The sequence below is a fragment of the Falco cherrug genome, chromosome 5 (assembly GCF_023634085.1).
Source record: "Falco cherrug isolate bFalChe1 chromosome 5, bFalChe1.pri, whole genome shotgun sequence".
NCBI lineage: Eukaryota > Metazoa > Chordata > Aves > Falconiformes > Falconidae > Falco > Falco cherrug.
This window is the reverse complement of record NC_073701.1, coordinates 36,025,893-36,042,077: the sequence shown is the minus strand read 5'-3', so window position 1 is coordinate 36,042,077 and position 16,185 is coordinate 36,025,893. Positions and strand designations below refer to the sequence as shown.

Below are 16,185 nucleotides of genomic sequence, written 5' to 3'. Positions count from 1 at the left end.
AGGCACGAAGATGGCGGCGGCGCACGCGCGCGGCTCAATGAACGGGCAGAAACGACGAGTGTTAAATGCTTAGCAGCCAAACACATTTATTAGTCTTTTTTTTTTTTTTCCAGGAACCCAAAAATATTTTGTAGTTATAATGTAAGCAACTGAGTTGCACATAATACAATCATATCTTTCAAAAAATAAAAATAAAATAAAAACAAAAAAGCTGTTTAAAAGCCCAAAAAAACCTTCAGAAAACTTATATAAGTATTACACCATCTCTGTTTCAATGAAATGACGACGACTTAATTCCTTATTACTCTTAACTTGTCACACTCCAATAAAACATCACCCTTTTGTTTGTTTGTTTTTCTTTTTTTTTTTCTTTTTTTTTTTTTCCTTTTTTTTTTCTTCTAAATCCAGCATGAGAAATACAGTACCTGCTATGGCAAAAATACACATAAAATGCAACATTTCAGCTTATTTGTACATTAGTAGAGTTTAAACATTTTATTGTTGGTTTTTTCTTTAAGTGAACCAGTGATTTTAAGTACCACTATACTAAAAGTAAAATAAAAATATAGAAAAGGAGGAGAAGGGGGGCAGCCAGCCATACAAGAGCACCTTCTAAAGTGCCGAGTTTCTGTGTCCATGGAAAACCCTTCGGAAGTTCAAACCTCTGCAAGCATGTGGGATAGAAATTAAGATGAAACCTGGATATGCAAGACATTGTGTCGTCTCCTCTACGTTCTCCCCATTTGTCCTATAATTTTCTTTACTGCACACGAGAGAGGGAGGGGAGAAACCCCAGCTACGGTGAGAGTTTAGTAAAGGAAGCCATTTCAAGTATAAGAAAAAATGAACACTTATAGGTAACTTGCAAATAGCATCAATATACACATAGCCACTATTTTTATTATTACAATGTCTGCTTCTGGGGGACAGTGTTTCAGGCAAGAGGACTTTACCTGTACCTTCCTGTTACCTATTTATGTGCAAAGTAGAAAAGCTGCCTTTTCTAATCCAGCCATTTTGGACATCGCTGATTTTCTGTTCTGCAACCTCCTCCCTCCACTTTGTAAGGAGAGAAGGTGGTGGCATTATTTTACCAAGACGATTAGATGAAATTAATCTATTTCTCCATTCCTCTTCCAGGCACGCCCTTCTCCCATTACTTGTCTGCAATGAAGAGAAACTTGTCAAACATCTGATGCCCACCATTAGCCAGTTTCCTGAACAAGTAGAAGGCATTTACCTTTGTAAACATAATCCCTTATGTTTGTGGAACTCAAAGCAGCATTTCGTATCTCCATCCAAGTGGTGGAGATTAAAATAGATCAGAATGCTCCCCGCCACTGCTTTTTCTCCTCCCCTCCCTTCCCCTCACCCTCCAAAAGATTACATTTGGTTACTTCTGTTAGAATGTGGGGGTTTTGGTTCTTTAGGGAAAATACTTAGCATTTAATTCAAAGTAAACATTACAGAGTTACCATCAGCAGTCACACTGCTGTTTGTTCTGCTTTCTAGATGAGAAAGAAAAAGCATTGTGCATCAGATATTCTGCATGCTTTAGCCAGGATGTGGCAGAAATCCAAGATAATATGTGTGTAAATCCCACAGGTGCACATGCATCGTTTCACCTTCTTTCTCCGCAGAATCGCTATATGTGCTTCACCTTGAGTACTGGCAAAGATGGAGAGGGTGGCATCTGGCAACAGTGGACAGATGTTCTTAAGGCCATGGGGAGCAACATAGGACAGAGAGGACCAGGGAGTGTCAGATAGGAAGGTTCCAGGTATAGAAGCCATATTCTTGATATTTCAAAGGCCAAATTCCAAAAGGCATGGGATCGTATGCACATCCCTGAGACGCACATCCAAGAAAGAAGAAACAGCGACCATGTGATTGGAGAGGGGAGAAAGTAGCAGAGGTTCCCTGACAGCTGTGGGATTTACCCAATGAAGACCTCATCCCTCACCACCCTCCCAGAGACATTCTGGGAGAGCTGTAAGGCATATACACAAGCAGCATTACTATCATTCCCTCTGTTCCTACGTTTTATTGGCAGGTAATGGCTTCTGTATATTGTGGACAAGAAGAAACACTGCATTTAAAGTGTCACTGGTAACACACTGAAGTTAAATCAGGGAAGGAAACAGAAAGCTACTCTGCCCTTCATCCCTGGAACAGCAGCATTAAGTGGCAAGGTTCTTCATATTACAGTCCCCTCTCTGGAACTACACACCACCTCCCCTTTCTGATGGCAGGAAAAGATGCGTCCACTTGAATGATGACATTACCAAAAACGCTATTAGAGGGCAGGGAAAAATATACAAGCTGATTCCTGTTTGGTGACCTGGTGAAAGAAGCAGCAAGCTCAAAGTACTTAAATCAAGTCTGAAGCTTATCTACGAGTACAATTAAGAGACTTGACCTGTAGCAACACTGGCATAACTGTATAAGGAAGAGCAAAGGGAAACTGGCATAAAGACAGAAGAGGAGGATGAGTAACTGAAACTCCATCAACTTCTGTTACTTAGGATCTGAGTGTCTGATGGCTTTAATCATTAAAAAACAAAAAGTTGCTTGCACACAAAAAAACAATGTAAAAATAATGAGCTATCTTGCTGTAAGATCTTGCTGTAAAAACCTCCTAGTACTTCTATCATGCATCTTTAAAGCACTTTACAAACATTTACTAGATGATCCTCACAGAACCCCTGTGAGGTAGGTATTATCACCCCCGCTTTACAGATGAAAAAACAAAGGCAAAAAAGTTACATGACTTGCCCAAGGCAAGGGAAGAGTAAGGGCCAATGTTAAAATTCAGGAGTTCCTGACTTCTTTCTGGTCCTGTGCTCAAAATCACTAGTTCAAACATCTTTTCTAAAAAGGAGATTAACAGATGGAAATAAAAAGCCCATTAAGTTTAGAAAAAAAGTTAAGATTTAAAAGGTTACATCAGAAGGGGAAATGTACCTCGAGGTATTTTTGTGAGGAGTTTAAACTTCAGATATTTTTTTTTCTTTTCTTTTTTTTGAAGGCAATCTGACAGAGTGGAACCCTGATAAGATCACATCTGCAAGGCAGGCACAGATGCGAGAGTGATCATCAAGTCTATTACTTATTACAGTACTGTGAATGTCAACAAAAACAAAACTGCTGCGTGAAAACACTGAATACAGGCAGGATAATCTCTCAGTTTATGATAGTACATTTAAGATAATGCCAAGGATAATGCAGGTACCATGGTACACCATGGACAAAGGTAAAAGTCAAGTCAAAGGGTCCCTATTAACATGACAGAGCAGCGAGATCTACATTTTTCTGAGGAGACTGCTGCTGGAAGCTCAGCAAGCTTCAAGGAACACACGGTATTCACAATGACTGCATTTTGGAGATGTAAGGAAGTGAAACCTTCTTTATGACTACTACAATACCACCTCATAGTAAAAAAAGATTATTACTTTTAAATAGAGGGCCTTGTCTACATTCCCTAACATTTCACGCACAGCCAACATTAATGCTGAGTCATGGACAGTAATACCAGACAACTAAGCGCTGGTAGCTGCTGACATTGAAAAAAAAGCAGTCCTCTTGTCATGCTTTGATCAGCACTAGGTACCACCTCCACCATCTTGCCCCCAGCTGTGCTGTCACTGCATGAGCTGTGCCAGAAACAGCAACAAAGAAATTTTTAGGGAGAAGAAAGTGTAGACATCAAGGACCAGCTGTGTTCCAATTCTCTTGGAAGAGCGCAAGGACTGTTATAATGGAAAACGAGTAGTAAATTCAAAGACGACAGTGCCTACAGCACTGCGTTTCCTGAGCTTGACAAGGGCCAGAACACAGGAGGCGGTAGATAGTTTTCCAGGTAGAGCTGGTGTCCCATTCACCCTATTGGCCCTGGGTTAACACTGCACAGACAGAATTCACAATCCTGCGCAAGGTTTAGAACAGATTTTGTTTTGCAGTCAACATTAGTTTTCTAAATCTCTGCCCAGTTACTTATTGGCCAACTTCTGAAAAAGAGCAGTTCTTATCAACTCCTTTTTATTTCAAAGTCATCACCTCCTCACTTCACCAAACTATAATGGATATACCATGGACACAGAAACTCCTCAACAGTTTAGCAAAGCTATCTTTGTCCCCTACACCCCCGTTGCAGAATGCATAGTTTACAATTCACTTACAAAATAAAGAAGCAATGCTGACCACATATGGGACCTTTTTTTTTTTTTGAAAAAAGAACAAACAACCTCTTCTTAAGTTCAGTATCAAAATTCACATTTGCATAATAATACATTTCAAGGCCATTAGAGAGGAATGAGAGCGAAGCAAAGAAAACTGCAGAGTCTCTCCTCTCTTTGTCTTCCTGAATAGAGCTGAGGGATCCCACTGGAGTTCCTTTTCAGGGTGGGAATTCGAAGGGCTACAGTGACAGCTCTTGATCTTGTACACCTCATGTTTTGGGTGGGACGAAGAGGTGAATTATTAGAAAAAAAAAAACAAATGGAAGGAGACACTGCAGATTCCCATGTTTAGCTACAAACAGCTTCGAAGAAACAAAAAATTACTTCAGATTTTTTTCCTTTTAAACACTTCTACCTCACCATTTCAAAAACTTTTTTCTTCTTGTGTAATACCCTGTTCATTTAAATGGCAACGTTAAGTGTGCTGGAAGTTGAAGGGTTGAAAAAAAATAAATTTTCCTGTTTCTCTTATTGGGACACGGACAGAGAGGGTAAAAGTGTGCCTGCACCCACTATTTAACAGAAGCTACAAAACGTCATCTTCTCTACATGTATAAATTCGTCTCAAACATCACTGTGTTTCAATTCTCCAGTGCTTACAAAAAATAAAGCCACACACACTCACACTCATGCACAAAAACATAAAGAGAAGCCACATAATACGTATACAAACTCAACCTGCAACAGCAGACTAGCCTAAAACTATCAACAGCTTCTGTGCATCACATGACGTCCCTTCGCCCCCCCCACCCCCCCTTCCCCGATCTCTACCACATATGAATACGTATTGTGCAGTGTAGAGACCAGCCCAAAGATGCTGCTTGTCAAAAGGGACCAGTGGGCTGCAATCTCCATGTCTGACCTCTTGAAAGAATGAATTGACCATTGTCTCCCCTCCAGCCCAAGTGGTCTCCTCAATTAGACAGTCACTGTACTCACAAAGGCACATTCATAAATACCACATTTAACTTACTGCTTGTAAAAACATCGGAGAAAAATGTTAAGCGCTTATACCCCCAACCCATCCCTACTGACCCAGCAAGAAGTATCACAATAACCTATCACTTGGTGAGACCTTACTCTACCTTTAGAAGGTACATATTAAAGAAGTCTTCCAACACCTCTTTTAAAATTTTTTTTGCATAAATGAATGCTTTTTTGTTTTTGGCTTACATGTTTTGGAATACAGCACACTCACTATAAAGCTCTGTTGTAAGGCTACCCCCTAAAGTAAGGCTGTTCTACCTTGGCTTGCATTTTCACTTCATTTTGCTTCTTTTCCACACATTCCCAAAACAAAACAAAAAAACCCACACAGCGCCTTATATAGAAAGGGTAAGCCATATCTGGCAGGGAGAGGGAGGGGAAAGAAAGCACATAATATCATAACCATGTCACTAAAATAGCTATTCTAACAAGCTGTGCAACCTGCTCTTACTGCTCAACAGTAAACGATGAACAAAATATTCGCTTATGGTTGTGTTTCGTCTGAAACAGGAGAAGCTTCTACTTTGTCTTAATTTAAAACAACCCAAACAGGTAAAAAAAAAAAAAAAATGAGGAAGTTAGTTCTGTGAATGCAACAACACACACTAATACCCAAGAGGAGGCATTTAGTGCTGAAGGAAACATTTCTTGCTAAGCACTGCCTCCTTGTATTGCGCATCCATGCAAACTTCTCCAGTTTCTTCTCTTCCCCTCTGCCCACCACAGTCAAGAATGTTTGCTGCAAAAATACTTAATGCTGGCTAGCGCAATGCATTCTTCTTCTTTTTTTCCTTTTCCCCTGGAGTGCTCTGTGTTCATTTACAGAAAGGCTGTCAAGAGTCAAGTCAAAAAACTCCCTTTCTCACTACAAAGTTAACAGGAACCCTAACACTGCTGAATGTCACCAGTCCCAGCTGTCACACATACAGGGCAAAAATGGCTCTTTGCAGAGGGCACTTCATTAGCTAGAAGCTTGCTTGTATAGCATAGGAGTCTGGGAGACTTTCAGAGAAAAAACTTTCCTGCATAGCTCAATGAAAAGCAACACGCATGCAAACTGTGTATGCAAACAGATGTTGTCTGCTGCGTGCCACAGATGAAGCTGCATCTTGGCCTGACAATAGTTTTAAAAATAGGCTCCAAACCATCAGGAGCTGTGGCGCTTTTTGTAGCGCAGATGAAATCTTAAATCACTTTTCATGTAAGGATTAGAAGCTATAGTTACTACATCACAAAATTTAAAGTCTCACGTAACACCACAAAATAGAAAGCTGTATTTTAAACAGGACCCTGACTCAGTTTTAACAGCAATGTAGACAGACCCTTAAATTCTATTGTAGGCAAAGTTCTGCTTGGCGAGTCACTACAAAATGGACCTGCTTCCTATTATCTAATGCAGGGGAACTTTGGTACAATTCAGCAACACTTGTATTTACAGTGATGGGACACTTACGCAAAACATTCTGAGCAACACGAACTAGTAAGGATGCTAAAAATGTCCAGTTAATCTCCTGTCATTCAGCACAACTAACGACTCTGCTACAGTGTAATTTTTGCTTTGTGTTATAGGTTTGGATATGAATTCAGGTCAACAGGGAAAACCTGCTCTGTCTACACTGGGAAATTGTACATATTTCTCCCCATTACTGTTAACATCCTTCTGCCACAGGTGGAAGCCTAGTACTGGATGTGGAGGAAAAGAAAGAGAGTTTGGGTTTTAGAAACCTGTATTTTGATCACAGCAGGCATGGCTGATATGATCTTACAGTATAATTTCCTAATATTACAAAATAGTAACAAATAAGAACTGAAATGATATTTTGTGCAAAATCAATTTAGACAAACCAACAGATTCTGCGTATATTGTTTCAGATTCAGGACCCAAGTTGCACTTAACAGCATTTGTGTGTGTGGGGGGGGTTGGGTTTGGTTTTTTGTTTGTGAGGATTTTGTTTGTTTTTACATTTCATTTCAGATTAGTTTTATTGGTATTACTTTCCTGTGCACAACTACATGCATGCATATTTACAGTTAATAAAGCTGCTTCTGCTAGAGGAACCTTACCTCTTTAGAGAGAAAACCCCCTACTTTTTACTCAATGAGAACCCATACCCTGAGATGCTAACCATCCATCACAAAACCAGCATTTCAATCCACTTGAGAAACCTGGATAGTAAGGTCACATGATTTACAGTGAATATGACATATGCAACACATATGTTTGCTGCACTGGAAATACAACAGGTCCTCATGTGCCACCTTGGCCCTGATCCAGCTAAGGTTTACTGACACAAAGAGCCCTTACCCAACCAGTACGCACTCATTTAAGGTCAGCGGGACTAATTCACATGAGGATCACTACAGATCCTGACCAGACTCGGCCAAACTTGGGTATCTCAGATATACAAACAGTACTCCTCTTAAAGTCAACAGGGAAACAATGCACACAAACAAAATCAGAAGCCTAAGAGGCAAGCATAATAAAGAATGAAGCAAAACAACCAAGCAACCAACCAACCCCCTACAGTCAGTCCAGTCCTGTTTGGACGCACTACTAAGAGACATTGTGGAAGATGTGGCAGTATTTTTTAAAAAAAGAATAAAGTTTTCAGGAATAAATGTTTAGAAATTGGGGTGGGGGGAACTTAATATAAAGGTTCAACTGTTTATTTAATCTTTGAGGTGGGCACCCCAGCTAGTTTGTTGAAAACATCCTGCTTACATTGCTGAAGAAAACCACACTTGGCTTAATATTCTTGCTCATTACCCAAGCCACTTAACATGAGGCAAAATAAAGAACTTACAAGAAAAACCTGACACCCTCTGATCGGGAAAAACCCCAAACCAACAAAACACTCACTCTCAAGACTGCTGGGCAAGTGTCCAGGTGAAAGCATAAAAACACTGGTAAAAGATGGCAAGTCTTGCAAAGTACATGGCACTAATGCTTTCCAAAGTAAATTTCGAAGGTCTCAACAGAGATTTCTGAGCTGTACCCCACCTTTTTTTCTTTTGCTCGCTAGACTTTTTTGTCTTTGTTGTCACTGCTAAAATAAAATACTCAAATGAGGCAAAGAATTGTCAAACCCGTTAAAAACTCTCAGCTTGATACACATTGCAGGGCAGTGTAAGCAAAGTGGCTGGTAACAAATGGGTATTTCCTTAGAAATGTTTCATTTTGGTTTTTTACTAGTTAAGCACTGAAAGATTCAAAACCTGGAAAAAAACAGGAATGCTGAATCCACCTGTAAAGTATATCTATGTTTAAACTGTATAACCTGGAGAACCCAAACCAAGAACAAAATTAATTGAGTTCTGTTTATCACTTGAGAAATTAAAAAGTGTTTTCCAGTGAAAGATGTTATATTTGACTTTTATCTGGAAACAGATGCCCATAGTCTATTCCAAGCTGTGCCTCTCCTAGTCTCTTTTCCTTACCTTCTCTGTTGATATGTTTAAACAAGACGCTGCCACCGATTCCCTCCCTGGAACAGTTTTATAAAAAAGCCTGGAAGTACCCTAACATCAACTCCTGCTGACTTATCACTGTTAAGAGCTCAAATGGTAGCAGAATATTTACAACATTAAGTGATGGTTGTCCCTGGAAGCTGACTCTGGTTGGTACAAAGCTCAGAAATCACTTAACAATGGTTAGGAGTGCCATGACTAAGTCATACTAGCAACATCATATATGGTTAGCTACATATAATCTGGAGAGGAACAGAACTGCCAACTGTAGTCGGAAAATAGTAAGATCAATTTAGCTTTAACTATTTAGGAAAACTATCACCAAGGAGACAGTTACTAACATTTGCAGGCCTGCACACTTGGAGGAAGGAGGAACACACTGCTGTACAATAGGTTTGGTCCCAGTAGACCAACGAAGCTCCAGACTGCCAACCCTTCAGCAGTCAGTCACAACCCACTTCCAAGTGACTGTCAAGTTTCTGGGTTCTTTTTGACGAAATCCTACAGTTTCCTCTCTTTTGGGATATTACTGATTTGATAAAACACAGCCTCTGGGAAAGCACCCAGAAATTCTCTCCATAAAATAAAAAAATCCCTAAGTCCCTAAATAAATCCTCCTACTGGCCCATGACAGGATTTATTATTTTTTTTAAAGCGCATTATTACTGATGCATTATTTTCAACACCACACACGTATACGCTCAAGATGTACATGCAGTGCAACATGAAAACATTGGGCAACTGATATGAAAACGACAGAACTTGGCATCTGATTTACTGTTTTTTAAATAAATAAAAAAGTTCTCAACTACTGTTACGTAACTCTTTGCACGACATGCTTACGCAGCACGCTTTTTCCTTAGGAACGGGTACATCTATTTCAACGAAGTGGCTATACTGCCTCACTTTGCCATGTCTTCCCTCCCTCCCCCTGCTGTAGGGCATGTGGGTACATGTGAAAAGGCACTAGCGTGGTTTTTGTGGTTTGAGCCTAGCCATTTCAGGCGGAGCAAGCCCCTGACCCTTACAGCTGGGAGACAGAAGTTGGCCATCCCACCGAACTCTGAAGTTCAAGACTGTAAGCCCTGACAGCCAGCAGCAGCAACAGGGTGAACAGAAGAGTTTAACAGGTTATTTTCCCCATATAAAACAAAACTGAAAGACTGGGAGGTGGGGTGGGTGAAGAAAAGCAAGCAGCAAATCTCCAAGTGGGGAATAAAACTGACCAAATAGCTGAAAACAGGGAAGTTGATTTCTAATATATGTTTTACTGGAGTTTTTCCATATTCTCTCTTTCTTCTGTACTAAAAAAGGCAGGATAATAAGACTACTTCATTACTGGGTATTCTGTCAGCACTGGTTTTCTTTAGCACTACTGAAGTGGTTTAAAGCAGCACCATCATGTATTTCCTGCTAGTCCTCCTAACTGAGAACTCTTTCAGTTAAACTATATTGCATTTTAATTAGGTATATAGTTTCACTTTGCTTTTAAAAAGGTGCTTGGAAGAATATTTTCATTTAGTTTCAATCAAGAGGGAACAAAGTGATAATATTTCCATTCACAATTCACACACTTCTCTTCTCCATGCAACTGCACACGTCTGCATGAGAAAGAAAGCACTGTAAATGATAACCCTTCTTCTCCCACAACTTGTTTAAGATTACAATGAATTTCTGTTGCTGATATTGAGAAGTTTTTGAATGTATTTTAATTTATACAGTCTTTAAAATTCTTGATCCCCCGCTTGACAGTAACATTTGGAGATTTTTTCTTTTTGTCTTTTTCTTTTTTTTTTTTTTTTTTTAAGCATTTTTATTTTAAAGTAAAAACTTTCAAACATTTTGAAGATTCAGGAACTTGTAAAAGTTTATCAACAAGAAACAGCCATCTATCTAGGATAAGATAAGGTTAAATAAACCATCTTCAAAAAACTGGCTTCCTACCCTAGAATTCCTGAGAATGCTTGCAAATTTAAAGCAGGAAAATAAAATGTTAAAATAAAAACAAAAACACTGTTAAATGCTCCCAGAGTTAGTCTTCATCTAAAATATATATATGCACTTTTTGGTCTTTTTTTGTATGTTTTAATTTTTTTCCCTTTAAGCTTACAATGGAAGAACAAATTAGCTTTTCTTTTTAAATATTTCAAATCCCTCATTATGTCTTGTAAACAAGAGGGGCTCTAGCACCCGGCTTTCACCGTAGTATCGCAATGAACTCAACTAGCCCAAAGTGCAGGAAAAGGGACCTTAGGGCAGGTTGGGAGAGAGAAGTGAGGGTGGAACACAGCAATGAACCAGCATGTATAGCAAATCATGTGACAGAATGGATACTGGCTTACTCCAGGCCAAAGTTGCTTCAACTAGGAAGTACTGCTGGCACAGGACTTAAGAACCTGCTCTGCGTGTCTGAGTGCAGCTGGTCTTTGAGCAGAGACTAGCAGAAACAAAGCTTTACGGATGTGTGCACATGAGGGGCACTAGCTGGCAGGAGCTGGAAGAGAGCACTTTGTTTCTTTGTGCATGGTGGGATGGATGAAGGAGGAGACATGATAGAAAAGTATATTCAGAAGGGGCCAGAGTATGCTGCACACTCCAATTTACTGAACAAATACAAACCTACTCATACTTTTTGTCATGTAACACTTTGCATACAAATCTACAGGCATGTGTATATGCAGCATTTCCCTCAGTCTTCCTTGTGACATTGGGTTTACATAGAAAGGGCGAAGTAAAAAAGCCACCTAAGTCCCCAGCCGTTCCCTCCCACCCCCAGCACACAGGCATACACACACACACCCCCCCAACAGGCACCACCCCCCCACACCCCCTTACTTGAATCTGCTTTTGCTTCTCCCCACCCAACCCATGCTTACAGAATTTAACGTACTAGACATTGTCGTATCCTTCAATGAAAATGCTGAAGAGACTCCCCTATCCCCCCCCACCCCCCCCGCCCCGGTAATAAAGCCCGAGCACTACTACCACTGAGGGCTGGAATGGACAGGTACGTGCTGGTACAGAATGTCGGCACTTTGTTAGACAGTGTAACAGCTAGACAATGCCACATGGAAGTCCTAGCACTTATGGAAAAAGTACCGGCATCTCTCTTCCCTCTTCTCCCGGCCCCACCTCGCTGAAAGACTTCCCGCTTTGTGTCAAGGGATGTTCCTTCAAGTCTGCTACAACTCTTTTCACAACAACAGGTCTTGAAAGTTTTGTTCCCAGCGCACACATGCACGCATACACTGGCTATCACTGTGGATTATAGGTCACCCCTATCCTGCCCAGAGTACTACTACACTGATGCTAAAAAAACCCCAAACCTTTCCTTAAATACAGAAATTAAAAAGCAACAGTACAGAAAAAGTAAAAACAAAACCCAAAAAGGTGCAATACTTTAAAAAAAAAAAAAAGTATTTGCTAGTTAATATACCTCCCTAAGCAAAATCACGTACACAGGAAAAAACACAACACAGAGAAACAAAAGGAAACGTTTGAAGTACACACTGGTTTAAGAACATTCGTAAGTAAACGTTTCTGTCAGTGATGGTCTGGCGCTGTAATACACCAAGGCCTGGCACAGGTAACGCTCACCATGAAGGACGCAGAAAGGAGTTAGCTGCATGTGCTTTCAGGAGATGAGGCAGGCCGGCCAGCTATTTGCTGACATGATTTAGTTTTTGTCAGTTTTAATACAAGCAGTAAATCAGTTAAAAGGCTAATTTAGTTGGGCTGGACTTTCAAGCTTTTGATGGATTCTTCAAGAATGAGCACGGGTGCCTAATTAGGTTTGGGGGAGAAAAGAACCACTCTTTTTTAAAGGTACTGAAGCCTGCGAAAGACTGAATAAGAACATTTGGATTAGCTGCACAAAAAATGGCAATGTCTTCTTTTCTCCTCTTTTCCCCTCATTGGAAGAAAAAAAAAATGGCTTGCATTATATAACAAACATTCTAGGGTTCACTCAGTACAAAACCCCCACATGCAGACAAATAAATACACTGCTACTCAAAAGACAACACTGGCTCCCCTCTCACCAAATCCTTTGGATATGGCAGTGTTCTGCTCTACCACAACGTTAGAACAAGGGCTAGGAAGCGACTACCCCAGTCAATATGATCTGCAGACTTGAGATAGCACCCTGCTAAAATCAATTTTAAAAAACCTACTGACAAATTTTAATCCAGCCCAACTGGATTCTGCTTCAGCCACAGGGACTCCACCATGCCTGTCTTGTTTCCAGAATCAAGACACGCAGATGGCCAGCCAGCCCGTAGACCATCAGCAATGCAGCGTTTCAAGATTATATATATAGAGAAAAAAATGCACACACACGAACATGTGCACACGCACTCACACAGAAACAAGCACACGTGGGCAGTTACATGTGCCAGAACACACTGGTACTTATCAACCAGCCAATCACAAAGTGTTGGTTTTTTTGTTTTGTTTTGTTTTTGTTTTTTTCAGTTTTGTTTTTTTTTTTTGTGGGTTTTTTAATTTTTTGATTTTTTTTTTTTTTTTCGTTTTTAAAGTGAGGCTCCGTCAAGTCTTCCCCCCCACCCCCCCTTTTTCTTTTGAACCCCTCCCCTACCCCAACCCAACATGGTAGACCTAAGGACGGAAACACACCCAGTGCAAACAAAGTTAAAAAGCTATTTTTTCAGTATATATGTTTCTTAGCAACAACTTCCGTATAACATGAAAAAGTGAAAAACTAGAAACTAATTTTTTTAATTTTTTGTGTTTAAATTTAAATGGTATGTGTACTTGCTTCACATTGTCTTTCTAAGTTGGCGTTCATGATTCAAGTATTTCAAGAGTGATATGTTCTCTTTTTGGATTCATATTCCAAACAAAAAAACTGAAGTTATATAAGGGAGGCAACTATGTGCTCAGACAGTCTATCAATGACCCACCTTTTTTTCTCTCTCCGTTTTCTTTTTTCCTTTTATAAATGTATTTATTGCAAGTTGAAAAAAACGAAAAGGTCAAGTTAGTGCTGCTGCTGTTCCAAAAAAGGTCACGAGGTCAGAGTTGAAAGTTCTAAGTTCAGATTGAATCCGACCCTCCTCCCAGAAGGTCTCCAGGTAGTAAGGGAGCAGGGCTGCCCATTCTGTGTGGATCCTCTACACTTGGGACCCCCCACAAGCTTGAAGAATAGTTTGGGGGCCCCCACAACGAAGCGCCAGTGAGATCACCCCCACTGCTGCTGCTGCCGCCACCACTGCTCCACTGCCCAAGCCCTGTTGACCCACCAAAGAGATTCAAAGCAGGTCCAACTGGATCTGTCTGGTTCTGTCCTGTCTCCAGGGATTGCCAGCCTGCTGTGGGTGCACTTGGAGTTGCTGCAGGTGTAGGCGGCTGGGCTTGTGCCAGAAAGCGACTAACCTCTTCATCTGTAGCAAACTCAGCCAGGATGGTAGTGTTTCCCAACACACACCTAGAAGATGAGACACATGGAAGAAAAAAAACCAATCATTACATCCAGAAAGTAAGGGCAAAGGATTCAGAAGGCATGGAAAAACACTATTAGTTGCCCAAACCAAAGTAAGCAGTAGCTTGTGCAATGGAAGGAGCACAGAAAACTTCAGCTGTTCTGAACAGTGAAACTCACAAAAGCACAAAAACTTCCATTTTATAAGGGGAGGACCCCCACCCCAAACTAACCAACCCTCTCTCCCCAACATTCAGTTGTTATGTCTGCAACAAAACCTTATAAATTTAAACTAAGGTCCTGAACATTAATATCAAGAGCAGTAAAAAGAGAAGTAACGTGTAGCTAAATGGTAAATGCACATATGCCACCTTTCAAACAAAACAGAGGAAGAACAGGTTAAACGCCTGTGATATTCTGGATACGATTAGCATAGTTCAAAAGTTTTCATTCAGTTTAAGGGCTTACATCTCTCCCCCCAAGATTTATGTCTCAAAACCTCTCATAGTTTCAAAATACACCACAGCCACAGTCAGTTCCAAAAAGCTTAAGGAAAGGAAACACAAGATCTGCAGATTTTCAAGCAAGCTGTTTCAGGTGCATCTTAAAACTAGAGCAAATGCCCACCCATCTGTGTTACACACATAAGAACAATTTTGACCTGAAACAATTTACAAGCTTTTCAAAAATACCCAATATTTTACAGTAGGGTGCATACTGGCCACGATTCCATCCTATTTGCACCTTTTTTGTTCTGTATGTGGCAGTTTGTGCCAGCAATTAAAAGTAACACAAACAGAAGGCATCTTTGTTTCTTTCCTTCCTCTGCTGATGAATGGAAGATTGAATTCTAACCATGACACTTGAAATGAGTTTCCAAAGCATAGCACGGAACAGACGTTTTGTGTTCATGACTAAAGCAGTAATAAAGAACGGATGCAGGGACTGCTTACATGTGCAGTGCAGTCTGGGCCTTGGCCGCCTCCTGTTTGGTATTATATCGGATAAGGGCGGTGCCCTGGGTCAGGTTCAGATGGAATGTCAGCAGTGGGCCATGCTGCATGCAGATCGTCCTCAAGGTTGACCCATCAATCTGAGGAAGAACAGCCAGGATGAAACAGATGTTTGTAACTATTTATCCAAATGTACTCCAATCCTAACTTTGACTCGGTAATTAAAAGATAATCTGCTCTCAGACAGGAAAACAGGTGAAAGCAGTAGGAAGTAAGCAAAAGTGACAGAATTTAATTTTCAAACAGAATTCGTATCCCTTGACTTCTCACAACTACAATGACTTTGCTTTATCTAATCTAACTTATCTTTCCCGCTCATGTGTAGCTCGAGTTCAGTTTTCCGCATCTTCTTGAGTTTCTTGCATGGTACCCATCCTTATGTTGGCAGGTTTTCCAGTAATTACATGGAACTCGCAGTTCTCAACGTCTTTAGCCCTCAGGATTCATACCAAAGGAACCAGAATGTCTTAAGTCTCCAGCACTTTGGTATCAGTAGAATTCAGACCAACCAGTATTTAGAAGTTCTTAGCAAACCTGGAAATATCACCTCTACAATGAGGGTTTTAAAAAAATTTGTTTTGGTGCTTTGTCGTCTTTGTGGTTTATGAAACTGTAAGTCACAGAAATAGTCAGTGATCTTTCTGCCAAACTCAGCAGCATTCATTCCTCCTGAACAATGTTTTCACCGCAGTTGTTGCCTACATTCCTTCTGCAGCAGTAACAGCTTATTACTTACCTCCAGTAACCGCTGTTCTCCAAGGTGTTCTGTACAGACAGATTCCATTCCCAGTATGCCATGGGAACATGCACACATGAATGGGATCCATATGTGCAGATACTTAAGGAAGTGCTACTGTCTTCCTTCTCCCTTCCCCTCCTCCATTATATAATACGACCTCAAATGAGGGAAAAGGAAGTTGCATGTGTGTACAAATATGGTTGAAGTTAAAATAGAGAAGCCTGAAATGAAAATACTGTCCCTGAATGCACCTTAACCTTTACGCTTCCTTTTCTCTAGTATGCTATTCATTGTGGTTTA

The 16,185-nt window shown here is 40.4% G+C and overlaps 1 protein-coding gene across 20 annotated transcripts in view; it reads right to left on the bottom strand.

Moving 5' to 3' along the window:
* Positions 1-61: 61 nt before the first annotated feature.
* TNRC6B (trinucleotide repeat containing adaptor 6B) overlaps positions 62-16,185 on the bottom strand; it is a 153,536-nt gene continuing 137,412 nt past the window's right edge. For all 20 annotated transcript variants that reach the window (XM_055712653.1, XM_055712638.1, XM_055712634.1 and 17 more), the window contains 2 exons: positions 15,087-15,226; positions 62-14,139 (listed from right to left, as the gene is read on the bottom strand). In XM_055712653.1, coding sequence (XP_055568628.1) covers positions 13,749-14,139; positions 15,087-15,226 — 531 coding nt within the window. In that variant the 3' untranslated portion in view covers positions 62-13,748. The remainder of the gene's footprint in view (positions 14,140-15,086; positions 15,227-16,185) is intronic.